The sequence below is a fragment of the Geotrypetes seraphini genome, chromosome 10 (assembly GCF_902459505.1).
Source record: "Geotrypetes seraphini chromosome 10, aGeoSer1.1, whole genome shotgun sequence".
Lineage (NCBI taxonomy): Eukaryota > Metazoa > Chordata > Amphibia > Gymnophiona > Dermophiidae > Geotrypetes > Geotrypetes seraphini.
This window is the reverse complement of record NC_047093.1, coordinates 137,943,296-137,971,229: the sequence shown is the minus strand read 5'-3', so window position 1 is coordinate 137,971,229 and position 27,934 is coordinate 137,943,296. Positions and strand designations below refer to the sequence as shown.

The 27,934-nt window shown below is 44.8% G+C and overlaps 1 protein-coding gene across 3 annotated transcripts in view; it reads right to left on the bottom strand.

Annotated features, from left to right (window-relative positions):
- Positions 1-27,934, bottom strand: part of LOC117367517 — a 95,995-nt gene that overhangs the window by 3,623 nt on the left and 64,438 nt on the right. For 2 of the 3 annotated variants that reach the window (XM_033960115.1, XM_033960113.1), the window contains exons 10-15: positions 16,468-17,554; positions 14,405-14,542; positions 13,417-13,506; positions 11,913-12,133; positions 2,796-3,891; positions 397-614 (exon numbers count right to left, since the gene is read on the bottom strand). In XM_033960115.1, coding sequence (XP_033816006.1) covers positions 397-614; positions 2,796-3,891; positions 11,913-12,133; positions 13,417-13,506; positions 14,405-14,542; positions 16,468-17,554 — 2,850 coding nt within the window. The remainder of the gene's footprint in view (positions 1-396; positions 615-2,795; positions 3,892-11,912; positions 12,134-13,416; positions 13,507-14,404; positions 14,543-16,467; positions 17,555-27,934) is intronic. The other variant, XM_033960114.1, reaches the window with a different exon arrangement.

The window sequence follows — 27,934 nt, the reverse complement described above, 5'->3', positions numbered from 1 at the left end:
TTGAGATTCTGATCTCAGTGCTTCTGCTACAGAAAGTTTGTCCTTTTTATTCTTTTGTTAACTGTGGAAGAACCTGCCCCAGGGTACCCCCCTCCCCCTCACTGACCTAAACTTTGGCTCACAGTTCTTCTTCCAGCTCATGAGGGGTGGGGGTTGGGACCTGATCAAACTCAGTGTGACCGTCACCTCCTCTATACTCTTCTTAAACTTTTCTTCACATTATAAAGTATGCAAGACAGAAAACATTCAACCCAAACATGCTGTCTAGCAACGAAAGAGTATGCATCTGATAACTTTGTCCTTAGAGATTACACCTGTCTCTGACAGCGACAAGGAAACGGAATTAAAACCACTGTAGTACCATCTGCCCCCACCAAGTCTTCTTGACTGTTGTACCTGGTGCAAAAAAGCTGAACCATGCTATACTTCAGGCACTGAGCCAGCACAGGCCCCGACGGGCACTGGCTAATCTCCTCCTTCGTTAAGGTCCTCCACTGCCGTACGGTGAAGAGCAACTTCCGCTCCTCGCACCAGGAATCCAGGAACAAGCAGAAATCCACCCAGCTGGAGAACTCCGTCTGAGCCAGCTCTTCCTCTTTGGTGGATTCACAGGCCTACAAATAAAAATAATAAAAAAATCAAATTATAGAAATAAACCTTAGAATTTCTAATTATTCTGGGGCAATTTTCAGACAATCTACATTGGCTGCAAAGTATGCAGGCACTTTGGAGCTAGTTTTCAAAGGAAAACTAGGGGAGGGATAGTGGGTAAATAACTTTAAAAAAAGAGAGTTTATTAAAAATCAAGACATTTACGACTCTTTCCATAAAGAAAGTATATTTATTGAGATTTTTAAGTCTGTCCCTATGAGCTTTTTGGACCTTTGACCATCTTAGTAACCACCCTGAAGACAGACTCCATCCTGTTTGTAGCGACACGTCTGATAAAAGGGATGGAAAACCTTCCATACGCTGAGAGATTGGAGAAACTGGGTCTCTTTTCCCTGGAGAAGAGGAGACTTAGAGGGGATATGATAGAGACTTATAAGATCATGAAGGGCATAGAGAGAGTAGAGAAGGAAAGGTTCTTCAAACTGTCAAATAATAAAAGAACAAGAGGGCATCTGGAAAAGTTGAAAGGGGACAGATTCAGAACAAATGCTAGGAAGTTCTTCTTTACCCAACGTGTGGTGGACACCTGGAATGTGCTTCCAGAGAATGTAATAGGGCAGAGTACGGTACTGGGATTTAAGAAAGGATTGGACAGTTTCCTGCTGGAAAAGAGGATAGAAGGGTATAAATAAAGGATTTCTGCACAGGTCCTGGACCTGTTGGGCTGCCGCGTGAGCGGACTGCTGGGCATGATGGACCTCAGGTCTGACCCAGCAGAGGCATTGCTTATGTTCTTTTTGAAGGTGCAATCTCCAAACTGTGCACAGCACACCATATGAAGTCTCACCAGACTTATAGAAATGCACAGTCACCTCCTTTTTCCTGCTTAACCATCCCTCTCTCTAGGCACCCAAGCATCCCTCTGGTATTCATAATTGCCATTTCTATCCATTTGGCTACCTTAAGATCATCATTACCTTCAAGTCCCTGCTCCTCTTTCATGCACAGGGGCACTTCATCTCCTGAACTGAACCCTTCCCTCTTACATTTTGCAGCCCATACTTCTAAAACACATTACAACACAACAGGAATGTCCCAATTAACATTTGGCATACTGAAAGCACCTTTAGTTGCATTTTCCCTTATTGTGAATGCTTTCAATTAAATTTCTTGTGGTTGCGGCCCCTATATCATGCTAATGTAAACTGATGTTCCATTCTTTATGCCCTCTCTTCAGATTAACCCATAGTAACTTCTCCTTACCCTTTAAGTCTTGCAAGTCCAGTTTCAAGTTTTATTTTTCTTTTATGGTCAAATGTTTTTTTTTATTATTGAATTATTACACCAATGTCTCTGACAGTAATGCAAAGTTAGCATAAGCTTTAATACATAACTTAGAATGGACAGTATGAAACAAGTCAAAGAACCCTATAAAGCTGTAAACCCCCCCCACCCTCTCCAACATGACTGTTCTACAACTTGTGCAGAAATAATCTCCCAAATTCCAGCAAGAAGGCTGGACTCTTATACTTCCTCACAAATACTAACAAGAAGTTTAGGGAGTCATATGTAAATCACACAAAGAAAATTACACATAAGTCCAGAGCAATAAAAAAACTGAACTCAGGGAAAGCCAATTTCAGATTTTTCATATGAGAGGGATGGATGCTCCCTTATGTTAGAAGTATCATCAGGCTCCTAATTCTTTTTACCATGCTTTTTGGAGTGTGAGAGAATCAAAATTTTCCAGAGAATGTGGTGAAATCAGTTAGCTTAATGGGATTTAAAAAAGGTTTGGCTAATTTCCTAAAAGAGAAATCCATAGGCCATTATTGAGATGGCTTGGGGCATCCACTGCTTATTCCTAGGATAAGCAGCATAAAATCTGTTTTACTGGTTGGAATCTAGCTAGGTACTTGGGACCTCAGTTGGCCACTGTTGGAAACAGGATACTGGGCTTGATGGACCTTTGGTCTGTCCCAGTATGGCAATTCTTATGTAAACTTCTATACCACTACTAATGACTGGGGAGTCAATTCAGAACAGTTATGCATTTCAAAGCAAAGTGAAGAAGCACTGTGATTTATGCTCTGCTTAGATCACTTCACTTTGGCTTGCAATACCTTCTCCCTCACCCCCATCATCCCATAAATGATAATGTTTACATGGAAGGGAAGTCATACCTGCTCAGGAGTATTTGTGGGGAATGTTTCTAAAACAGACGGCAACTCCTGCATGTGAGGTGATGACGTTGCATTCAGTGCTATCAAGCTATCATTGAGAACCACCTGAAGGCAGTGGTACAAGGAGGACGATGACTCCGCTTGGGCTCTGAGTGCCTGGTGCTTGGACTTAATGATGGTACAAATGTTGTTCTCTGCAATTTGAGTTCTGTTGTCTTTTTGGAGCCACATTTTCCTATGTGGGTGCCAGGTCCCATAGTAGTAGTAGAAAAACTCTAGAGGGCAAGCAGCCTTCAACTTTTTCAAATATTGATTATAGACTATGGGTGAGCAAGTGTCAGTCAGATTATGTAAAATGTTTTTAATCTTGGCTTCTGCTATTGAACCTAGGTAAGAGATTTTCTCATACAGCATCTCCAGAACAAGTGGCATGCAGTACCTTAACGAGGCAAAGGGTATCAATGACTTCATGTCAAGAGGTTCCCGAATGTCTGGGTTCATTGTTACATATTTAACTTGGGTACTCAAGTTCTGGATGCTCTGCAAGACTGAGATCATAAGGAACCGGACATTTGCCGACATGCCCTTTTGTGCAATGCACATTGCACACACTTTCCATTCTGAGTTTTTATCTTCACAGTAGACTGTGTACAAATCAACATGACTGCCAAAATGCGACAACAGATCCACATAAAGGTATTCGGGAAATTGCTGAATTGTCTCCTGCATGTGGGAGGTCATAATGAAGATGTTCCTCATCAGCAACCTGTTCTCCATGAAGACTAACTTGACCTTGACCCCAGGGTCGGAAATTAAGAGGGCATCCAACTCGTTCAGAATATGGATCCGGTCCTCAAACTGAGCAGGATGGAATCGCTGAAGCTTGACCAGATCATTGCGTTCCAGAAATTTCCTGGAGATATCATTTGTGATCTTAGCAGGGAAACAAGGAAGCGCAGATAACCTACTCCTAGTAACTGGAGGTGGGAGATTGTCTTCAAGAATGTTGTGGTTGTGACAAAGCATGGTTTTGTCAAGAATGAGCTTGTCCTTTTGGGAGTTCAGTTTCAGACTGATGACAGCTGGACAGGTCTTGCTGAGGAAGAATCAAAATACAATTATTTTCTTCCTTCTCTGGTTTTACTATGTTTAACACAATAGCATTATGACAACAGCTACATGATTATAACAGTCATCATCATAGTCCATGAAGATTATCATTATAATAATAATAATAATTTTATTTTTATATACCGCCATACCAAAAAAGTTCTAGGCGGTTCACAACAAGGTGAACTAATACATGGGATACAGATAAGATACAAATTAGAATAATGGACTTAAAAACAGATAAAGACAGAAAGCATTTACAATATAATGCAGAAAATACCGGTATGGCAGGGAAAGAAGTAATACATAGAACAGATAAAATACATGAAGTTGAATATAAGGAACTTGATTGAAAAAATGAAGCAGAATGCATTAAGTAACGTCCATAGTAATGTTTGCCTATAATTGCTCATGAAAAAATATGCCCTCTCATAAACACAAAACTAGTCAAAACAATGTGAGGCCCAGTGTGTAAGTTCAATAACTACCTAAGGTGTCAACAAAAAACCACACTGACTAATTTCAATGATATTAGATTTACTAACAGAGAAAAGACCTCAAAACACCCCAGGCAATAGACTTGGCTTTCCTAAAAGCCGTTAAGAGCAATGACTTTTGAAGCACTTCCCCCGAAAAAGCCATCAATAGCGAAACAGATTGGCCTCCGTCGGGAGCAAAAGCTAAGTGCTTTTTATTGTTATTCCTTTAAATAAAGAGGAATTCGCTGCTGAATGAGATTTACATGCAAATCTAGCCAAGCCTTTCTACATCGGGATTATGAGTGAAATTCATGTGAAATTTGAAAACAATTGGAATAAATAAAAAAAATATATTTGAAAACAATTAAAAATAAAAATACAATTAGGAATTATAGAAACAGAGGTTTTTTTTAGTTTAGTTTTAAATTCTTTATTTTTATTGGACCTATGATGATACCCTGAAACCCAATATAAAGTGTCTTGAGTGAACATACGACACTGGGGTGTTTTCAGGTCTTTTCCTCTGTTATTAAATCTAATATCATTTGTCATATTTATAAAATGGAAAAAGCAATTGCTTTGCAGAAAGGTAGTTATGATAATTTTAAAAAGATCTGGGGGCCATTAGAAAGTTATTGCAATGAGTGAACATCATTTTCCTGTTGGTAGATATATATTTTTTTATTGGGGGTGGGGGAGAAAATTTGATTGTTTTTAATAAGTTTGTTTTTATTTGAATTAGGTTATTGGTTGTACTTGAAGAAGATTGGGTGGGAGGGGTGATAATTTTTATATTTTATGATTATTTATGTAAGATTTTCAAGTGATACATGTTGTGATATATTGATATAATTTGTTACACTTGATGATGTATTTAAAATGAATAAAGAATTAAAAAAAAAAAATCTAATATCATTGAAGTTAGTCAGTGTGTTTTCTTGTTGGCACCTCTCATAAACACAACCACTTGAATCCAGCCCTAGTGTACTTGAGGTCATTGTAAAATGAATGTCATAATCTTATTAACAGTTTTTAACCAGCAATCAACAGCCACCTGGAGACTACCAAGCAGATACTCAAAGTGTGTTAACTGGCTAGAAAAAGCTGCTGACCAGTTAACTCGCTTGTCTGCAGCTATCCAGTCATTTTCAGCTGCGCTTCACCGGTTAACGCCACTGCAAATAACTTGTTAGAGGTGAAATTCAAGCAGTCTATGTCGGAGACACAGTCATTACATCTTGATATTCAGATGTAATCGGCCAGGTTTAGCGGATAAATAAGATCACATAAATAGCAGTCCTATCTTTATCCACTAACCCAAGGCCAGCTACATCTGAATATTAACTGGTCATGTGCTAATTGGCTTAAAAAAAGAAAAGAAAAGTATATTTAATGCTGAATTCTAGAAAGGCTCGCCACTGAATTTCTGGTTTTAGTGCTAACGGATAAAAACACGGGTTGTATATCGGGGGAAGGGTACATTATTAACAGATAAGGAAAAATTAGGTTCTTACCTGCTAATTTTCTTTCTGTTAGCCTGTAGACTGGTATAGTCCTTACAAATGGGTTATATACCTCACTGCTACCAGCAGGTGGAGACTGAGAACAAACGTGTATATCAGGATAGTTTCCCCTCTTACAATCCAGTCTGCCGAATAGCCAAGAACCTAGGACAGACTTCAACTGAAAATAGTAAACCACACTCCAAACAGGAGTGCAAAAACAACAAAGATTGGTAAACAACTGTTGGAAGATGTGTAGAACTAAACCCTGGTATAGAAAATATCCCCACTGCTCACCAGCTGAGCCAAAGCCGCCGTTCTTAATTTTCCCTGGCCCTAGAAAAATTCTAGAACCTGCAGAAAAAACAAAATCTGCACGTGAGCAAAACAAAAACCCGCAATCACCGCACAGAGACAGACAGGGTGAGGGACTATACCAGTATACAGAAAATTAGCAGGTAAGAACCTAATTTCTCCTTCTGTAGCGCCTGGTAGACTGGTATAGTCCTTATGAATGGGACATACCAAAGCAGTACCCATTAAGGATGGGACCCCCCGAAGGGCTGACACCAGAATATGTTCACCGAATACTATGTCCTGACACGCTTGAACATCCACATGGTAGTGTCTGACAAAGGAATGCAGAGAAGACCAAACTGCAGCCTTGCAAATATCCACTGGAGGCACCAGAGAAGACTCTGCCCAAGAAGTTGCCTGACCCCAAGTGGAATGAGCCTTGAGAAACTCTGGAACAGACTTTTTCTTCAGATGATAAGCGGAAGCAATAGTTTCATTAATCCAGCGTGCAATAGTAGTCTTAGAAGCGCCATCCCCCATACGAGGACCCGCTAGAAAGACAAATAGATGATCTGATTTCCTGATCTACTGGGTCCTCTGCACAGAAAATCAAAGGACCCCGACTGACATCCAACTTGCACAACTATTTCTGCTCAGAAGAGCCCTCCCGGCTACCCAACACCGGGAGAACCACGGCCTGATTGACATGAAAAGGAGAAACTACCTTTGGCAGAAAAGAAGGAATAGGCCTCAAGACAACCCGCTCACTAGAAAACTCCAAGAAGGGAGCCCTATAAGAGAAAGTCTGCAGCTCAGAAACACATCTAGCTGAAGTAATGGTCACCAAGAAGACAGCTTTAACAGTAAGGTCCTTCAAAGAGCAGTCGCCCAATGGTTCAAAAGGTGGGCACACTAGAACAGACAGAACCAGATTCAGATCCTAAGATGGAACAGAGGGCCGCACAGGAGGCTTGAGCAATTTGGCCGCCCGCAAGAAGCGAATCACATTAGGAATGGCAATCGAACGCTGACCTTTCAACAACCTGCGAAAGGCTGACAAAGCCGCAATCTGAACCCGGATAGAAGACCAAGTCAGTCCCCTGTCCAGGCCATCCTGCAAGAACTCTAAGATGGCAGGCAAGGAAGCGCAAAAAGAGAACACTCCACGTGCATCACACCACTCCTCAAATAGACCCCAAAACCTCACATAAGCCCGAGACACCAAGAGAGTTGAGATCACTTTATCTGAATACCCCTTCTTACTTAGGCGATCCCTTTCAAGCCGTAAGACAGAAGGGACCCGGATTGAACATTGCAATGGGACCCTGAGTCAGAAGGTCATCCAATAGAGGCAGAGGAAGAAGATCCACCACCAGATCTGTGCACCATGGTTGCCTGGGCCAATCCGGAGTCACCAGAACTACAAGGCCTGGATATCGAACTATGCGGAGAAGAACTCTGCCCACTAATGGTCACAGAGGGAACACATACAACAACCCCTCCATTGAACCAGAGCATCCAGGCCCTCGGCCTGACCATCCCTGCAACGATTGAAGAAGCGGGGTGTTTTGCCGTTGACACTTATGACCATCAGGCTGACCCCAAGACTGCACTATCAACTGAAAGGTCATGGGGCATAGACACCACTTTCTGGGATCTAGCACATGATGACTGAGAAAGTCCGCTTGAACATTCTCCACTCCGGCTATGTGGGAGGCTGAAATGTCCTGAAGATGAGACTCCAACCGACCATAAGCAGAGCCACCTCCTAGTGCCACCAAAGTGCTCCTGGTGCCCTCCTGATTAGTGACATAGGCCACCGCCATGGCATTGTCCGAAAGAACCCTGATTGACTTGCCCATCAGAAAGGGCTGGAAGGCTAACAATGCCAGATGGATGGCTCTGATCTCTAAGACATTGATCGACCAAGAAGCCTCCTCCATGGACCAGGTGCCCTGAACTGAGTGACCTGGACACTGAGCTGCCCAACCGAGAAGACTGGCATCCGTGAGCAGCACCGTCCACTGTGGCTGGTCCAGAATCGCCCCTTGTAAAAGATGGAAGGTCTGGAGCCACCAAATATGACTGCACTGAGCCAAGCAGAACAGGATGATCCAGATTGTGCCTCTGAAGCGACCACCTCCGAAGAACAGCATACTGAAGAGGACGCATGTGGGCCTGAGACAACCTCACCACATCGAGGGAAGCCGCCATCGACCCCAAGACTAGGAGGAAATCCTGCACCCAAGGACACCGGGACGCCATAAACAGGTGAAAATGAGAGTGCAATTTGCTTACCTGGGCATCATGAAGGAAGACCTTCCCCAAGGAGGCGTCAAACAGCACTCCTAGATACTCCGGGCACTGAGATGGAGAAAATCGGCTCTTGGAAAGGTTGACTACCCATCCCAGCGACTGCAGAAACTCCACCACCCGAGCCGTGACCCAGGTGCTCTTCTGGAACAACTTCGCACAAATCAACCAGTCGTCCAGGTAGGGATGAACTAGAATGCCCTCTTTCCGCAACGCTGCTACGACAACCACCATCACCTTGGTGAATGTCCATGGAAATAAAAACACTACTGTTCAAAAAATACCTCCCATCATTCTAACCACCACCCAATGAGTTCCCAACCAACGACTTCGGAAACACCCATCTAAACTATCTCTTTGTCAGTGACCAAGAATGTACTGTAACTCTTCTACATTACACCCGATTTAAACGATCAAGTTGACATGTATTACCTCTACAAAATGCATTATCTTCTGTTATATGTAATAACTTCTGTGATAAGTATTATCTTCTGTGAACTTGAGGTATCATAACTCCTTACTATTACTGTAATATACTCCTATCCGAAATGTAACTCTACTGGAACTACCCAGATATCTTCTAAAATGTAATCCGCCTAGAACCGCAAGGCACAGGCGGAATAGAAATCCCTAATGTAATGTAATGTAATGTAATGTAACCATGGCCAGGCCAAAGTGAAGTGCACAGAACTGATAATGTTGCCCCAAGATCGCAAAGCGCAGGATGTGATGATGGGAGACCCGAATAGGAATGTGCAAGTAGGCCTCGGTCAGATCTAGAGAGGTCAGAAACTCCCCTGGCTGAACTGCCAGAATCACAGAGTTTCCATGCAGCAGGAAGGCATGTGAAGAGTCCTGTTGACCCCCTTCAAATCTAGGAGGGGCCGAAATGTCCCTTCTTTCTTGGGCACCACAAAGTAAATCGAGTACCAACCTGTGCCCCACTCCTGCGGGGGAACTGGAACCATCACATGGAGATCCAACAATCTTTGAAAGATCTGGCGAAAGACCTGCTGCTTCAACTCCACCTGCGAGGGGGAAGCGAGAAAACGATCTTGCAAGGAACGGGCAAACTCCATAGCATAGCCGTCCCGAATCATCTCCAGAACCCACTGATCGGATGTGATGTCTGCCCATTTTGGAGAAAAATCTCACAGCCTGGCGCCCACTGGAACCAAGACGGACCCCATGAAAGCCTGCATGCGCTGAAAGAACCTGCCTCTAGAGAGCCCAGGAGACTGAAAGGAAGCAGCCCCTCAACCAGGGTGGAAGTAGCGGAAATCACACCCACGAGCAGCCCCACCTCAAGCCAGCGGCCTAGGCTGATCCTCAGGCAAACGAGGCACTTTAGAATCAGTTAGGGTCTGAACCAACTTGTCCAAGTCCTCACCAAACAAAAAGGACCCTTTAAAGGGAAACTTTGTCAACTTAGCTTTCGACGCTGTATCCACCGACCAAGCGCCAAGCCACGAGGTACAACGTGCTGCCACTCCAAAAATCAACGACTTGGCAGAAGCTCGCAAGAGGTCATACATGGCATCTGAAAGATAAGAAGCATCCAATTCAATCTTTGCCACTTCGTGCTTTAGCAATTCCCAATCCTCAGATTTACTGTCAAGCACATGCTCGGCCCAGCAAAAACACACCCTAGCCACCAGCCCGCCACACATCACCGCCTGGACCACCAGAGCTGTCACATCAAAACTCTGTATAAGGAGGGACTCCAACTTACACTCCTCAGGGTCCTTCAAGTCCGAACAGCCCTCAACAGGCACGGTATGCCCCTTAGAGATGGCCAAGACCACCATGTCCACCACAGAAAACTTCAGTGTGTCCCTATCCCCCCCTTTAGGAATGGGATACAGGCGGGCCATAGAGCGCGCAAAATGAAAAGGAGCCTCCGGCACCTGCCACTGTGCAAGCATAATGTCCCGTATATCCTGATGCATAGGAAAAGAGCGGGAAGCAGAGCGGATCCCCTTAAGCAAGGGGTTCACCGTATGCGGGAGCTCCGACACGTTGTCCTCAAAGTGCAAAACCGAGGAGACCTGAAGAATTAACTCATGAAGCTCTTCCCGCTGAAAAATGCGCACCACAGATGCATCCTCGGCAGGAGGGGGTGCTCGATTCCCTCGCTAGCAGAATCCGGCCCCCCAAGAGGATCCTATAAATCTCACTAAAGGTCCACATTAATACCATCTTGCTCCTCTGGGAATTCCTCATCCTAAGAGACCCTCGGGCGCTTGGATGAGAGAGGAGTAGAGGAGGGCAAAACCGCCGCTATATGGGGACACACTGGGGAAGATGTTGAGGGCAACCCCCCTCCCCCCCGAGTGGACACGTAACCTCAAGCCACAGCACATAAGTTTTATATAGTGCCAACATAAATTAAGGGGTGAAAAAAACCCCCGGCAGCCCCAATGGACTCGCTGCCCCTGCAGGGGACCCTGTCATACCTTGCCCTTGTATTTCCACTACAGAGAGAAGGTCACCTGAGGTAACAGAAATGAAGGAGGAGGTTCCCGCCGAAATTGGACCTGAAACCTTCAAAATCGGAGCTCATGCGGCCTGTCGTGTCTGAAAAGCCTGGGACTTCCTGACGCTGAAGCCGAGGAACCGACCGACGCAAAAAGGGAATCCCCAGTTGCTTCAGTAGTAAGGGAATCCTTCATGAGGTACATGCGGCGGGGTGCCCTGGCTGCCGGTAACCGCTGCCGACGAGACTCCCCCACTGCTCCGGCCTGCACAACGCTTGCACAGACCGCACGATGAACATTTTTTCCCCCCTTAAAAGTGCTCATTGTGCTGAAAAACGCCCTAACTGTAATAAAAGTGCTGGTTAGGTGAGAAAAAAACAACACAAATGGCAGTTTTAAAGGGAATTGAGCCCTTTAGACCGGCACACCTCAGGATTTTTTTTTTTCACTTAGTCAGTACTGACTCCACAGCTCTCAAAGCTGGAGGGCTGACCAACCAGGGGGCCAAGCCGCTGGCTGAGGCACCTCTACAAAAATGTGGGGAAGTGGAGGAAGGTGGGGGGAGGTTGGACAGATCCCCAAACAGGACCCGTTCAAGCTCTATCTGGCACAAAAGGGGAACCCAGGAGTCCAAAACAAAATTCCAACAGTACTAAGAGGGGAGCTGAATTAGTCTTACCACCTGTTTTAATGGAGACTGAGGAAGACTGGATTGCAAGAGGGGAAGCTATCTTGATATACAAGTTTATTCTCAGTCTCCACCTGCTGGTAGCAGTGAGGTATATAACCCATTCGTAAGGACTATACCAGTCTACCAGGCACTACAGAAGTAACCATTTATTTTATTATGTGAAAATATAATCACTTAATTTCAAAACCACAACTATCTGAACATATGTTTAAGGAACAAAATGTAGGGTTTGGAGCTGATCAACGTACCTAGCACTGCAGCCCATGATCACGCTGTTGTACTTCAGGGATTTTGCTAATTCAGACCACTGAGGGTCAGGGCTCAAGTGCTCGTTTTTCAGAGGCACCAACTGCCGAATAGCGAACCTCATTTTGTTCTTCAAGCACCAAGTATCCAGGTAAGAGTGGAAGTCCTCCCAGCTGTGGAACTCGCTCTGTTCCAGTCGTTCTTCCATATATTCTTCAGAGACCTTGCCAAATGTAACACGGCAATTATTATTATTGTGAAGAGAAATGAAAATCACCCGCCTGCTAAGACTGTCATAATGGAACCTCTTGAACAAGTTTATTCACCTCCTTGTTAACTGACAGGGCACTGTGGGTAAAGCGACGTGCTGAGTTTAGTTTATACTGTAGTTTCATAGTTTATTAAAATTTTGATTAAACATTTATCATAGCATTCTAAGCATTGTACAAAAAAAGCTAAAATATAAGATGGGGAAACAAACAACAGACAATGGACAGAATCTTCATACGACAAACATACTTGATTGGGAAAGGGCAATTGTAAAGAAGAGGGAAAGCTAGGGAGAACTACCAGCGTGCTCGACTTTAAGAATAAGTGGGACATTCACGTGGGATCCCTACGAGGGTCGAGTTAAGGAACTGGGTCATTAGCACTCAGACTTAATGAGGTGGGTCAGTAGAGTGGGCGGACTTGATGGGCTGTAGCCCTTTTCTGCCGTCATCTTTCTATGTTTCTATATTTCTATGTAACTACAATTTATAAGTAAAGTAAACGCAAAAGGGTAAAACAATGGGATAAGAAAAGGTAGGGATTGGCTTCAGGAATAAAATACTAAAAGATTGGAAAACTAAATAGTAGGCATTTTTAAAAAGAAAACATATTAAACTACTCTTGAATTTGTCCAAACATTGTTCTGCTCTAATATAAAGTGGGAGAGAGTTCCAGATTTCAGGAGCAGTGACCAAAAAAATGGTGGTACAAGTGAAGGAACGTTGAGGGTATGTTGCGAGGTGGACCTTAAAGCTCTGGGAGGATCATATGGTATTAAAAGTCTATCAAGGAAAGCAGGGGCGTTAGTCTTTTGAGTTCTGAAAGTTAAGAAGGCAATTTTATGTGTAATTTGGTGCGGAATGGGTAACCAGTGTGCATTCTTTAATAATGGAGTAACATGATCAACTCTTTTTGAGTTCATAATAATTTTTATGGCCGTATTTTGAATGAGTTGAAGACGCCTAATATCCTTTTGACAGAGTCCTTTGTAAAGGAAATTACAATAATCGATTTTAGATATGATGAGAATGAATTAATATTTTGAGGGACTTAAGGCCCAGAAGAGGAACAAAGGATACACATTCAAGGATACTCTTCGGCCAACTACTGTAGATGTTACTGAAAGAGCACTATCTGGCTGCTTTGACAGCACTACCAAACCTTCAAGGCCTGGCAGTCGGATTCTGGACATGGATCATCCAAGTATTCTGCCCTAGAGATCTCTCTTTACACTACCTGGTTTTCGGAAGGCCTAGACTCTCCAGATAGTTGAAAGGGGCTCTCGGGTTTCTCGTCTTCCTCAGGAGAAATTGTTACTTCATCTTTCTGAGGGCAAAAAAATTAACACAGATTTCCTAAGACTTTCTTCCATTACATTTATTGATAAGGAGACGTATGGACATTTTCCTTCAAAAATCTGCTTATGGTTTAATTTAATTTAGGCTTTTCTATTCCACTTATCTTTGTGACATAATAGCTTTAGATGAACAACCTTGGTTGGGCTCAGGTGGTTCACATTTGCCCCGCAGGGGCAAATCCCAACATATAGCTTGGTACCATTTTCTTTTGACAATATATTTGAGTCCAAGCAGATTTTGTCACTTATGATCCTTCCACCCTAGCTAGTCTTCCCAAATACACATACTCAGATGAGTGACAGTCAGCTGTATTTTAACTTGTTCTTACCAATCATCATTACTTTCATTCTATGTAATTACTGTTGTGCCCTAGTCCTAAGGCAGACTAACTAGAGCAGTGTCTCGCAAACTATTTCCAACCGTAGCATACTAAACAGGTGGCTGTGGCTCGAGGGCACCCAGAAGTGTGAGGACGTCAACACGATGACATCGCACACACACGTGATGTCATCATGTAAATGTCTGCGCATGGGCGAAGGCCCTGCAGACGGGGCCTTAAGCTGGCGGGGGAGGGGGAGATCAACAGGAGAAGCGTGGAGACGAATAGAGGTGCCAGGGAGGAGGAGAGGTGCAGGCAAAGGTGCTGGCTGTCTACAGGATGTGCCTCTCTCCATAAGAGGCACATCCTGTATGCAGTCAGTTGGCTCCGGCGCCACTCCTCCTCACCGGCGTATTCACGGTACATTTCGAATCTCGCTGCGGCACACAGTTTGTGATTCACTGAACTAGAGGCTTCGAGCTTGCCCCATTTGTCTCCAAGTAGCTGCTCTGCAAATTTCATACACTGGTGATCTTTGACCCTGCACCTTTGTTGCTGTTGCAGCTCTTAGACGATAAGCTGTCAATTTTCTTGCTCGCTGGTCCTGTTCTCTTTGGTAACAAAGCTCTATGCAATCCGAAATCCATGATGATAATGTCCTCTTTTTAACCAAAGCAGATTTCTTCTTTGGAGCAAAAGAAAGCAAAAGTTAGTACACTTTATAAAAGAAACAAAATAACATAGCAGAATTTAAAGATAAGGCAAGAACACTAGAAACTAACAATCTAAATTCCCAGACCAAGGAGAGAGACAGCGTTATGTGCCCTAAGGACGAAATTTAGTGCCCACCGGCGAACATATTCTCATTTCATACCTAAACTATAGATGGAATCAAACCCCGTCATTTGTTAGATCATTGAAAGGGATGTTGTGTTTCAGAAAAGGGGGAAGGGAATGGGGACTTGTATACTGCCCTTTTGTCGCTTTGGCATTTCAAAGTGGTGGGCACTGGAGGATTAAGTGTCACAAGGAGCAGCACCAGGATTTGATCTCACAACCTCTAGGTGCAGAAGCAGCAGCCCAACCAGTGGGTCACAGCTGTGAAAACCTATCTTTTTACATAAATGTCTGTAAATGTGCATCCCGAACTTTAAATGGGCTCCCAATTTCTGCAACTATGGAAACAAATTTTAATCTGTGAAAGAGCATATGTGCGTATTACCTTACTGCTGATTCATATTGTGTGGGCTCTTTTGGGAGGACAGGCTAGAAAATTGAGTAACTAAGCACAAAAATAAATAAAGGTAACTGGAGGTGAGAAGTGGCTTAGTGGTAGAGCTGCTCAGCATCCTGAGGTTGTAAGATCAAATAGAAACATGATGGCAGATAAAGGTCAAATGGCCCAACCAATCTGCCCATCCGCAGTAACCATTATTTGTTTCTCTCTCTGAGAGATCCCACGTGCCTATCTCAGGCCCTCTTTAATTCAGACACAGTCTCTGTTTCCACCACCTCTTCAGGGAGACTGTTCCACGCTTCTACCACCTTTTCTGTAAAAAAGTATTTCCTCAGATTACTCCGGAGCCTATCACATCTTAACTTCATCATATGCCCTCTCATTCCAGAGCTTCCTTTCAAATGGAAGAGACTCAACTCATGTGCATTTCCATCACATAGGTATCTCCCCTCTCCCGCCTTTCCTCCAAGCAAGCCTGCTGAATTCCAGTCCTCAAGATCTACTGGCAGGCCAGGTTTTCAGGATATCCACAATGAATATGCATGAGAGAGATTTGCCTTCTTGGTATGCAAATCTCTCTCATGCATGTTCATTGTGGATATCCCTTCTCTCCAGCCTCCCACCACATGTGGCCAGCACTCTCTCTCTCTTCCCTTCCCTCCAGCCACCAACACTGCTCCACCCAATGTGGCCAGCACCCTCTCTCTCTTCCCTTCCTACCAGCTCCAGCCTCAGCCAGTCAAACCCCCCCCCCCACCCCACAGGTCCAGCATTCTCTCTCCCTTCCAGGCCTTCCCTCCAGCTTCAAACAACCCCCCACCTCTCCAGCATGGGTCCAAGGGCAGTGGAAGCAGTGCTCTTCCCCACCACATGGGTCCAAAAGCAGCATGGGTCTGATGGCAGAAGCAGCACATACAGTACCAGAGGTTCTCAGTCCTCAACACCCATTTGCACAGGCCTGCTTTTGGGCTTTCCCTTTGCTGGAGTCCTTCCTTCTGATGTTAATTCCTGTTTTGTGAAACAGGAAGTTACATCACAAGGAAGGATTCCAGCAGAGGGAAAGCCCAAGAGCAGGACTGAATTAGTGAATCTGTTTTTTGTTGGGGTTTTTTAAATGAATCAATTCGAATTGATTCAGGCATACTGAATCAGTGAATTGATTTGAATCATGAATCAGGCAGCACTAATCCATCCTAAGTTGTCTTAAAGGAGAACAGATTAAGTGCCAGCATTAGCACCTACTAACTGGACACTCAACTAGCGATACCATAAAAGTTTATAAAGTGTGAACCTGCTCCCACTGGTGCTTCATATATCCTAATCTGGCAAAACTTTATTCAGTTCAATCTTATGGTGATAAAAAAAAGTATTACCTCTTTCACGTCTGATGAAGTCATGTGAGATTTGGAACTAAGCTCTTGGGAAGGTTCTGTGATGGCCAACAAGGGTTTGCTGTTGCTAAGGACCACTTGAAGGCCATGGTGCAAAGAGGGTGGACAGCCCACCTGGTCCAGGAGGGTCTGATGAGTAGTATGCAGAGAGACTCCTATGCTCCTTTCTGCATCTTGAGTCCTGTCGTCTTTTTTCATCCACATGTTCCTGCATGGATGCCAGGTCTCAAGATAGTACTGGAAGATCTCAGTAGGACAAATGGTCTTCAGCTCATCTAGATACCGGTTATAAATCTTGAGTGATGGTGTGTGGGCCATGATGTGCAGAATGTTTTTTACTTGATCCTTTGTTGAGCTATCCAGGTGAGATACTTTTTGGCACAAGATATCTAAAACCAGTGGCATACAGTACCTCACTGAGGCACGAGGTATGAAGACTTCTAGGTCTAAGGCATCACGGATCTCAGGATTAACCATAATTTGTTTGACCTGAATTTTCAAGGTGGGGATACTCTGAAAAATGGAGACCATAATGAACCGTAAATTATCAGCTGTACCCTTCCTTGCAAAACACCATGCACATGCCTTCCATGCTAGGCCCTTTTCTTCACAGAAGACAGTATAGAAATCATAGCCTGGAACAAAAGAAGAGATGAAGTCTACAAATAGGTGCCTGGGAGTCTTCAGGGCAACATCCTGCATATTAGAGAGCATGAGGAAGATGCTCTTGATCAGAAGTTTGTCCTCAAAGAACACTAATTTAACTTTTGTGTTTGGGTCAGAAACAAAGAGAGAATCCAGCTCCTTCAGGACATGAGTTCGTTCCTCAAACACAGCGGAGCGTAAACTTAAGAGCTCTTTTAGGTCACTTGGTTCTAGGAACTTGGAAGAGATGTCATTTGCTATGCTTGCTGGGGAGCGCTGTGGATGCTTCCCTCTGGATCTCTTAATCTGAAGCGGGATATCCATACCCCACCAATTGTGGTTGTGATGGAGGTTGATGTCAGCAACAATAAGCTTGTCCTCTTCAGGAGATAGTTTCAGCTGTATGAAAGCTGGACAGCTCTTGCTGGAAATAAATGAAGAACATAAAAACATGAATTGCGTGTCATGTTCCTTCCTTGCTATATGTAAGTTTATTATGAATTTATAAATGCATGTTCGTCACCATGCATCTCAATGTTAGCACCTCATGACATCTTCTCTCAAGATCACAGTCATAAATCACCAATGAACTCACCAGCACACATGACCACCAGATTCAACATCTGTAGACTTAAGAGGGAAAGAGACAATATAGACAGACACAAAGCATTACCACAGCTAAGATCACTAATGAGTCTGCCCATCACTTCAATATCACATCATAACCAGAGAGAAATTAAAGTATTACATAAGAACATAAGACGTGCCCTACTAAAGATCAGACCAAGGACCATCACTAGCATCATCTCAGACAGGGACCAAATCAGATCACATGTATTCAGGCAGGATCCCGAGGAGTTAATTTGTTTCTCCTTGCTTATATCTAGAGATAAAGCAGTAGCTGACCCAAGATTATGACCCTGATTCTTGTAGGGATGCTGAAAGATAGGTGGCAGTAGGTGTCCCATCACCGCCTAACTTAATTGGTTTAATAGGTAATAAACGACTACCCCTGGTGATTTCAAATAGTAGATCACATTCTTCTGGGTGTTGCCCAGGGACTGTGAATGCCGTCTTTGCAGCAATCCCAGCTCCAACTGCTTTGTAGTGTTAAAGCTTTGGTCCAAAAAACTGAAGAACTAAGGTGGGTACTGGGCAGACTTGCAAGGTCTGTGTTCCGTATATGGCGATTCAGTGTAGGATGGGCCGGGGAGGACATCAATGGGAACTCCAGTAACTTGGAAAATGAGAACGTTGCTTGGCATACTTTACGGTATGTATCCTGCAAACGACGAGAGTTGGATAGGCTGGAATGAGCTTCGACGGAAACTCCATTAGTTGGAATCTAAGGACAATACCAGGTGGATTTTACCGTCTATGACACAAAAATATCAAAGCAAAAAGACAATGTAATAAATTTATAAGGCGTGTAACTAATGGGCAGTTCAGGTCTTTTTTTTTTTTTTTTTTTTAAATTTTATTTATTGAATTTTTCAATTTTTACAATAGTTGAAATTCAAGTGATATAATTAATTACTATATATCATTGTATCTATCATTAATACAACTTAATTTATAAACAGTATATATTATATATAATCAAAAGTTATACATCCCTCCCCTTTTTTCAAATAATGATTCTAAAAATTATACATATCCCACCCCTTTTCTATATAAGTATTATAATTGTGCTAAGAAATCTAATCATTAGAATAATTAGTCAATGGTTGCCAAATTTTATTGAAATTATGAATGTTCCCGTGTTGTAATGCTATTACTTTTTCCATTTTGTATATATGACAGACAGAGTTCCACCAGAACGTATAATTTAATTTGGTATAGTCTTTCCAATTCTGAGTTATTTGTTGCATGGCGACTCCTGTCAATATTAAGGAGAAATTAGGTTCTTACCTGCTAATTTACTTTCTTTTAGCTTCTCCAGACCAGTAGAGGTTAACTTTACGAATGGGTATATATCTAATCATGACCAGCAGGTGGAGACTGAAAACAAAACTTTGGGACAGTATATCCTAGCCCCTCCTCTCTATTTCCCTCAGTCTGCCGAATAGCCAAGCAGAACCAAGAACTGGAAAACAACAGAGAGAAAAAACAATACTCCGAAAGGAGTAACAAATAACATACCCAAAATGCTGTTGGAAAATGCAGAGGAGAAATTCCCGAAGGAAGAATGTCCCCACAGCTCGCCAGCTAAGCCAGCCGAGCCACAGCCGCTGTTCTTCAATTCTCCCCGGCCCTAGAAAAATACTAGAACCCGCAGCAAAAACCAAAAACTGCCCGCGCAACAGCCCCAACAACAACAACAACAGACAGGGTAGGGACCTCTACTGGTCTGGAGAAGCTAAAAGAAAGTAAATTAGCAGGTAAGAACCTAATTTCTCCTTCTTTAGCACTCTCCAGACCAGTAGAGGTTAACTTTACGAATGGGACGTACCAAAGCAGTCCCTCTCACGGGCGGGACCCCCGAAGGGCCGATACCAATACACGCTCACCGAACACCGCGTCCCGACGCGCCTGCACATCAACCCGATAATGACGAACAAAGGAATGCAAGGAAGACCAAACCGCAGCCTTACAAATATCCACTGGAGGCACGAGCGACGACTCAGCCCAAGAAGCCGCCTGACCCCGAGTGGAATGAGCCTTGAGAAACTCCGGAACAGGCTGCTGTTTCAGAAGATAAGCGGAAGCAATCGTCTCCTTGATCCAGCGCGCAATAGTAGCCTTAGAAGCGCCAGCTCCCCGACGAGGACCCGCCAGGAGGACAAAGAGATGATCGGACTTCCGGAATTCCTGGGTCCGCTGCACATAAGAGCGAAGGACCTGACCGACATCCAACTTGCGCAGCTGCCGTTGCTCAGAAGAGCCCTCCCGACCACCCAAGACCGGGAGAACCACCGATTGATTGACATGAAAAGGAGAAACAACCTTCGGCAGAAAGGAAGGAACAGGCCGCAAGACGACCCGCTCCCTAGAAAACTCCAAGAAGGGAGCCCTACAAGAGAAACCCTGCAGCTCAGAAACACGCCTAGCAGAAGTAATGGCCACCAAAAAGACCGCCTTCAAAGTAAGGTCCTTCAAAGAACAGACGTCCAAGGGCTCGAAAGGCGGACGCACCAAAACAGAGAGAACCAGATTAAGATCCCAAGAGGGAACCGAGGGCCGTAGGGGAGGCCTAAGCAACTTGGCCGCCCGCAAAAACCGAATCACATCAGGAAGAGCCGATAAACGCTGACCTGACACCAACCCTCGAAAAGCCGACAGGGCCGCAAGATGAACCCGGAGAGAAGACCAAGCCAGGCCTCTATCCAGGCCATCCTGCAAGAACTCTAGAATGTTAGGCAGAGAAGCGCGAAAAGAGGTCACTCCCCGCGCCCGACACCATTCCTCAAAGAGACGCCAAACCCGCACATAAGCCCGAGAGGTAGAAAGCCTCCGGGACCCCAACAGTGTAGAGATCACCTTGTCTGAATATCCCTTCTTGCTAAGGCGACCCCTTTCAAGAGCCACGCCGTAAGACAGAAGGGAGACGGGTCGAACATGGGAATGGGACCCTGCATCAGAAGGTCGTCCGAGAGAGGCAGAGGAAGAGGATCCGCTACCAGGTGCCTCACCAGATCCGCATACCACGGACGGCGAGGCCAATCCGGCGCCACCAGCACCACCAAACCCGGATGGTGAACAATGCGAAGAAGCACTCTGCCCACCAGCGGCCAAGGAGGGAACACATACAACAGCCCCTCCGTTGGCCACTGCTGGACCAGAGCATCCAGACCCTCGGCCAGACCGTCCCTGCGACGACTGAAGAAGCGGGGCACTTTGGCGTTGCCACCCGTGGCCATCAGGTCCATCAGGGGCTGCCCCCAAGCCTGCACTATCAACTGAAACGCCTCGGCGCCGAGACACCACTCTCCTGGATCTAGGAAGTGACGACTGAGGAAGTCTGCCTGAACATTTTCTACTCCGGCTATATGAGAGGCCGAGAGGTCCAGCAGATGGGATTCCGCCCAAACCATGAGCAGAGCCGCCTCCTGCGCCACCTGAGTGCTCTTGGTGCCCCCCTGACGATTGACATAAGCCACCGCCGTGGCATTGTCCGACAGCACTCTGACCGACTTGCCCATCAACAGGGAGTGGAAAGCCAACAGCGCCAGACGGACCGCTCTGGTCTCCAACACGTTGATCGACCAGGCGGCCTCCTCCGCGGACCAGGTGCCCTGAGCCGAGTGACCCAAACACTGAGCCCCCCAACCCAAGAGACTCGCATCCGTCAGGAGCACCGTCCACTGCGGGAGATCCAGACCCACCCCCTGAACAAGGTGAGGGGTCTGGAGCCACCAACGCAGACTGCAGCGCGCCAAGCCTCGCAGGGGAACCGGAACATCCATCCCGTGCCTCTGGGGAGACCACCTCCGGAGCAGAGCATACTGGAGAGGACGCATGTGGGCCCGCGCCCACCTCACCACGTCCAGGGACGCCGCCATCGACCCCAAGACCTGGAGGAAATCTCGCGCCCGAGGACACCGGGACGCCAAAAGCAGGCGAATCTGAGATTGCAATTTGCTCACCCGGCCCTCTGGGAGGAAGACCTTCCCCAAGGAGGTGTCGAACAGCACCCCTAGGTACTCCAGACGCTGAGCCGGGACCAACCGACTCTTGGAAAGGTTGACCACCCAGCCCAGCGACCGGAGAAACTCCACCACCCGAGCAGTAACCCGGGAGCTTTCCTGCAACGACTTTGCCCGAATTAACCAGTCGTCCAGGTAGGGGTGTACCAGGATGCCCTCCGACCGCAAGGCTGCCGCGACGACCACCATCACCTTGGTGAACGTCCGAGGAGCCGTGGCCAGCCCAAAGGGAAGCGCACAGAACTGAAAGTGCCGACCCAAGATCGCAAAGCGCAGGAAACGCTGATGAGAGGCCCGAATGGGAACATGCAAGTAGGCCTCCGTCAGATCGAGAGAAGTGAGAAACTCCCCCGGCTGAACCGCCAGAATGACCGACCGCAGAGTTTCCATACGGAAAGAGGGAATCTTGAGAGCCCTGTTGACCCCTTTTAAATCGAGGATGGGCCGAAAGGTCCCCTCCTTTTTGGGCACCACAAAGTAAATGGAGTACCTGCCCGTGCCCCACTCCGGAGGGGGCACCGGAACAACTGCCCTGAGATCTAGCAAGCGCTGAAGGGTCTGGCGAAAAGCCTGGGTCTTCCCCGGAGTCTGACACGGAGAAGCGAGGAAAAAATCCGGCAGAGAGCGGGCGAACTCCAGGGCATAACCGTCCCGCACCACCTCCAGGACCCACCGATCGGACGTGATCTCGGCCCATTTGGGGAAAAATTCGCGCAGCTGAGCCCCCACCGGAACCAAAGGGGGCGCCGGCAAGGCGTCATTGTGCAGGACGGGAAGCGGGGGAACCGGCGGAGGGATTCCCTGCCCCCCGACGGGCCCCCCGAAAGGGCTGCATGCGCTGGAAGAACCGACCCCGGGAAAATCCCGGAGACTGGAAAGAAGCAGCCCCACGCCCAGGGCGATACTTGCGAAAATCCCGCAAACGCCCCCTGGCCGCACCCCCCCGAGACGCCGGGCGGGCACGGTCCTCCGGCAGACGGGGAACTTTCGAGTCCGACAGAGTCTGAATCAACTTATCCAAGTCCTCTCCAAACAAAAACGACCCCCGAAAGGGAAATTTAGTAAGCTTAGCTTTGGACGCAGCATCCGCCGCCCAAGCGCGCAGCCACAACACACGCCTTGCGGCCACGCCAAAAGCCATAGACTTAGCCGATATCCGCACCAAGTCATATAGAGCATATGAGAGGAATGAGGCCGCCATCTCAATCTTCGCAACCTCCTGATCCACCAGAGACCAGTCGTCAGACTCTCGATCCAAGACCCGCTCCGCCCACCGAAAAACGGCGCGAGCGACCAGTCCCCCACAAATAGCCGCCTGGACCCCAAAGGCAGAGACCTGAAAATTTTGCTTAAGGATGCTCTCCAATTTGCGCTCCTCAGGGTCCCGCAAGGCAGAACCGCCCTCAACAGGCACGGTATGCCGCTTGGAAATTGCCGAGACCACCGCATCCACGACTGGCGAAGCTAACGTAGCCCGATCCCCTTCAGGAATGGGATACAGGCGAGCCATGCTGCGCGCCAGCCGAAACGGCGTCTCCGGCGTTTTCCACTGCTCCAGAATAATATCCCGAATATCCTGATGCATAGGAAAAGAGCGGGAAACGGAACGGATCCCCCGTAACAGGGGGTCCCCCACACGCGGAGTCTCCGGCGGCGCGTCCTCAAAACGCAAAACCGAAGAAACCTGTTGAATAAGGTCAGGCAGCTCATCTTTCTGAAAAAGGCGCACCACGGACGCCTCGTCACTGGAGAACGGGAAATCCGACAACCCGCCGCCAGCTTCCGTCCCCTCCAGAGAGTCCTGGAACTCCTCAGAAGGGTCCAGGTCCTCCTCCAGACCGACCCGTTCCTCCGACCACAAATTCTCGTCCCACGACACCCGCGGACGCTTGGACAAGGGAGGCGGCGGAGGGGACGTCACGCCAGACGAAAGAGGCAAAGCCGCAGGGAGCGCGGAGGAAAACCCACCCCCCGAAACCCCCTGGGCGCAACCGGGACCCCCAGCCGCCTGAAAATAGGCTCTGCATAAAGAAAAGAAAAATTCAGGAGAAAAACCCCCCGAGGGTCCCAAGGGACTCCCTGCCACAGCAGGGGACCCAGCAGAACCTTGCCCCTGCATAGTCAAAACAGGGGGAAGGTCACCTGAGGTGGAAGACAAAATGGAGGGGCCAGACAGAGAAGATGGCGGTTTTTCCCGCCAAAAAAGCTCCCTCCATAGCCTGAAGCGGCTGAGAAACCTGAATAGTCTCAGCCGCTAAAGCAGGCAAGCCGGCATCAGCTGCCAAAAAATCAGCTGAGAGGGAATCCTTCGGGGAATCCCTCCGTGGGCGGTTGTGGAAGACCGGGCTTCCCCACTGCTCCAAGCCGACTCGCGAGGCACCATCGGCGGGGAGCTCTGGGCGCCTGCAGCCGCTGCCGACGGAGCTCCACCACCTCACCGACCCAAACCGCCGAGTTCAGGCCGGCCGCGAGTGCCTCGCGGCTGGACTAAAATTGTGTCCTACTCCCCCGGAGAAGGGCACAATTGCTCCATACGCGACCTAGCTATAAAAAAGTGCTGGTTACATGAAAAAATACAGTAAAATACAGTTTTCTTAAAGGGAAACAACCCTTCAGACCAGCACTACCTCAGGATTTTTTTTTTTTTTTTTTTTTACAGAACAGACTCCACAGGCTCTCGAAGCAATATGCCTTGCTTGACTTAGGGGGCAAGGCTTACTGCTGAGGCTCCTCTAAAAAAATGTGGGGAGGTGGAGGAAGTGGGGGGAGGGACCCCGCTCGTGACCCGCCGGGTTTGACACCCCCGAGGTCGGACGAACCCCCAAACAGAGTCCGTCCAAGCTCCGTCCGGCTAAAAACAGGGACAATAAACCCCCTAAACAAATTCCAACAGCCCTACCAAGGGAGATGGGTACAGATCACTCAACACCTGCTGGAGACTGAAAGAAGACTGAGGGAAATAGAGAGGAGGGGCTAGGATATACTGTCCCAAAGTTTTGTTTTCAGTCTCCACCTGCTGGTCATGATTAGATATATACCCATTCGTAAAGTTAACCTCTACTGGTCTGGAGAGTGCTAAAGAATAGTAGTTTATTATTGTTTACTGAGATCGGACTCTGAGTTCTCATTGCAGTTCCAAATAATACAGTGTCATATGAGAGTCCTACATGATTTTCTAGTAATTTGTTAATTTGGGGCCAAATCATATTCCAAAAGGCATTTACACAGGGACAAAAAAAAATTAGATGATCTAACGTCCCTATTTCTAATTTACAATGCCAGCATCTATTGGATCTAGTATTATCTATCTTTTGCAAGCGCGTAGGGGTCCATAACACTCTATGTAATAAAAACATCCATGTTTGACTCATAGATGCTGACTTTGTAGATCTTAATCTCCAGGACCAAAATCGTGGCCATTGAGACGCAGAAATTGTCTGTCCAATCTCAATACTCCAAATATCCCTAAGACCAGTTTTCTTTTTTTTATTTAAAAATCCATATATCAATTTGTACCATTTTGCGGCTTGGTGACCCAAGAAATCCGCCTGGAAACATAAAACCTGCAGACTATATTGAGTATTAAGATTTTTCCATTCAGGGAACCCTACCTGAATGGCCTGCTTCAATTGCATCCATTTAAAATATTGTGATTTATTTAAGCCAAATTTATTTTGCAATTGTGAAAAACTAAGCAGTGAACCTTCTGAAATGACATCATTTAATGTTCGTATACCTGCACTTATCCATTGTTTCCAGACGATCTTAAATCCGCCAATTTTGATCCTGGAGTTTACCCAAATAGATTGATTTAGTGATTTACAAATTGGATCTGGTGATAGGTTATTTATATATCTTAATGTTTTCCAAGTGTCTAATAATATTCTGTTTTCTTTGTATCTTCTAGGCATTGTTATACTAATTAAATGATCTAAATGTAATGGGAACAGGAGCCGCCATTCTAAATATAGCCAATCTGGTACATTCTCCATGAGATCTGGGAGGATCCAATACATACCCTGTCTTAGAATATAGGCTTGATGGTACCTATAAAAATTTGGAAAATTTACCCCTCCCTCCATAATTGGTCTTTGTAAAGATACTAAAGCAATTCTGGGTCTTTTCCCAAACCAAACAAATTTTGTAATAATATTGTTTAATTTTTTATAAAAGGACCCCTGAAAAAATATTGGTATCATACTCATTTGATAACAAACCACAGGCAATATCATCATTTTAATTGTTTGAATTCTTCCCCACCATGAAAGATGTAAAGGATTCCATTGTTCACACATTTCTGTAATTTTTTTCAATAAAAGTTTTTCATTTTCTTTGACTGTATCATCAATTGTATTTTTGATCATAATTCCTAAATATTTTAATCCTTCCTCTTTCCAAATAAATGAATATGAATCAAATAATCCTTTGGTGCAGTGAACATTAATTGGAAGAATTTCTGATTTACTCCAATTAATTTTATATCCAGAGAATTTTCCAAATTCCTCTAGAAGATTAAGTAAATTTGGAATAGTAATCCCCGGTTCTCTCAAATATAATAAGATATCATCTGCATATGCAGAAAGTTTATATTCCCAGTAAGAAAATGGGATTCCCTTTATCTCCTTAGTTTGATTAATTGCAATTAACAAGGGTTCTAGAACAATATCAAAAAGTAAGGGAGACAAAGGACATCCTTGTCTAACTCCCCTTTGCAAATTAAATTTATCTGATAAATTGTTATTTATATATAATCTTGCACCAGGAGAGCTATACAATGTCTGAATCATTTTAATAAAACCGGGTCCTATTCCAAACCATTCTAGAGATTGATACATAAATTTCCATTCTACTCTATCAAATGCTTTTTCTGCATCCAAAGATAGCATAAAAGTTGGATCATTCATATTTTTTGCTAAATTTAAAGAGTGAAATGCTAATCTGGTGTTATGTGATGAGTGTCTTTTAGCAATAAATCCTGTTTGATGTACATCAATAATGAAAGGAAGAGCTTTTGCCAATCTTATTGCTAGTACTTTAGAAATTAATTTACCATCTACATTTAATAAGGAAATAGGCCTGTAATTTGAAACCAAGGTAGGATCTTTGTTTGGTTTTGGTAAGACAATAATTAATGAATCAGCCATAGTACCTGATATATTTCCATTATTCATTTGATATTGATACAATTTTAATAGATATGGTAAAATAATGTTTTGAAATGATTTATAAAATTCAACCGTATAACCATCACCACCCGGAGCGGATCCAACTCTAAGAGACTTCAATGCTGATTCTATTTCTTTTAAAGATATAGGTTCTTCTAAACTTCTTTTTATATGATCTGGAACATTTGGTCCAATAAATGAATTTAAAAATTTTTGTCCATCTTGTTCTTTATTTTCATAAGATTCAGAAGAATATAAATCTTTATAAAAATCAAGAAATTGTCTTAAAATGTCTTTATTGTTAGTGTGTGTATTACCTTGTATATCTTTAATTGCAATAATCTTGGTTTTTCTTTTTTTTGCTTTAAGGAAATTTGCTAATAATTTTCCAGCTTTATTTGAATTTCCGTAAAATTGAACTTGTCTATTAAATAAATCTTTTCTCACAAATTGAGAAGAAATCTCATTATATTTAACTTTTAATTTTAATAAATCTTGTAATGTTTTATTTTCCCATTTTTCAATTAATTTATTTTCTAATAATTTAATTTGTTTTCCTAATTCAAGAAATTGTTTTTTATGTTGTTTATTAATATATGCTGAATATGAAATAATATTCCCTCTCATTGTTGCTTTAAAAGCGTCCCATAAAATCTCAGCATTAATATTATCTGAATCATTAATTTGAAAAAATTCTTGTATTTTTAATTTAAATTCTTCGAGAAAATTTGAATCCGCTAAAAAAGTATTATTAAATCTCCAAATTGAATTTAAATGTTCAATATCATAATTTTGAAGATTAATCCACACACCAGCATGATCCGAAATTATAATAGGATCTATAACTGCTTTTATCACACGCTGCGCTAGGTTATTAGAAACAAATATATAATCAATTCGTGAAAAGGATTTGTGGACCTGAGAACAAAAAGAAAATTCCTGATCATTAAAATGAAGAATACGCCATATATCTACTAAATCACAAGATTGAAT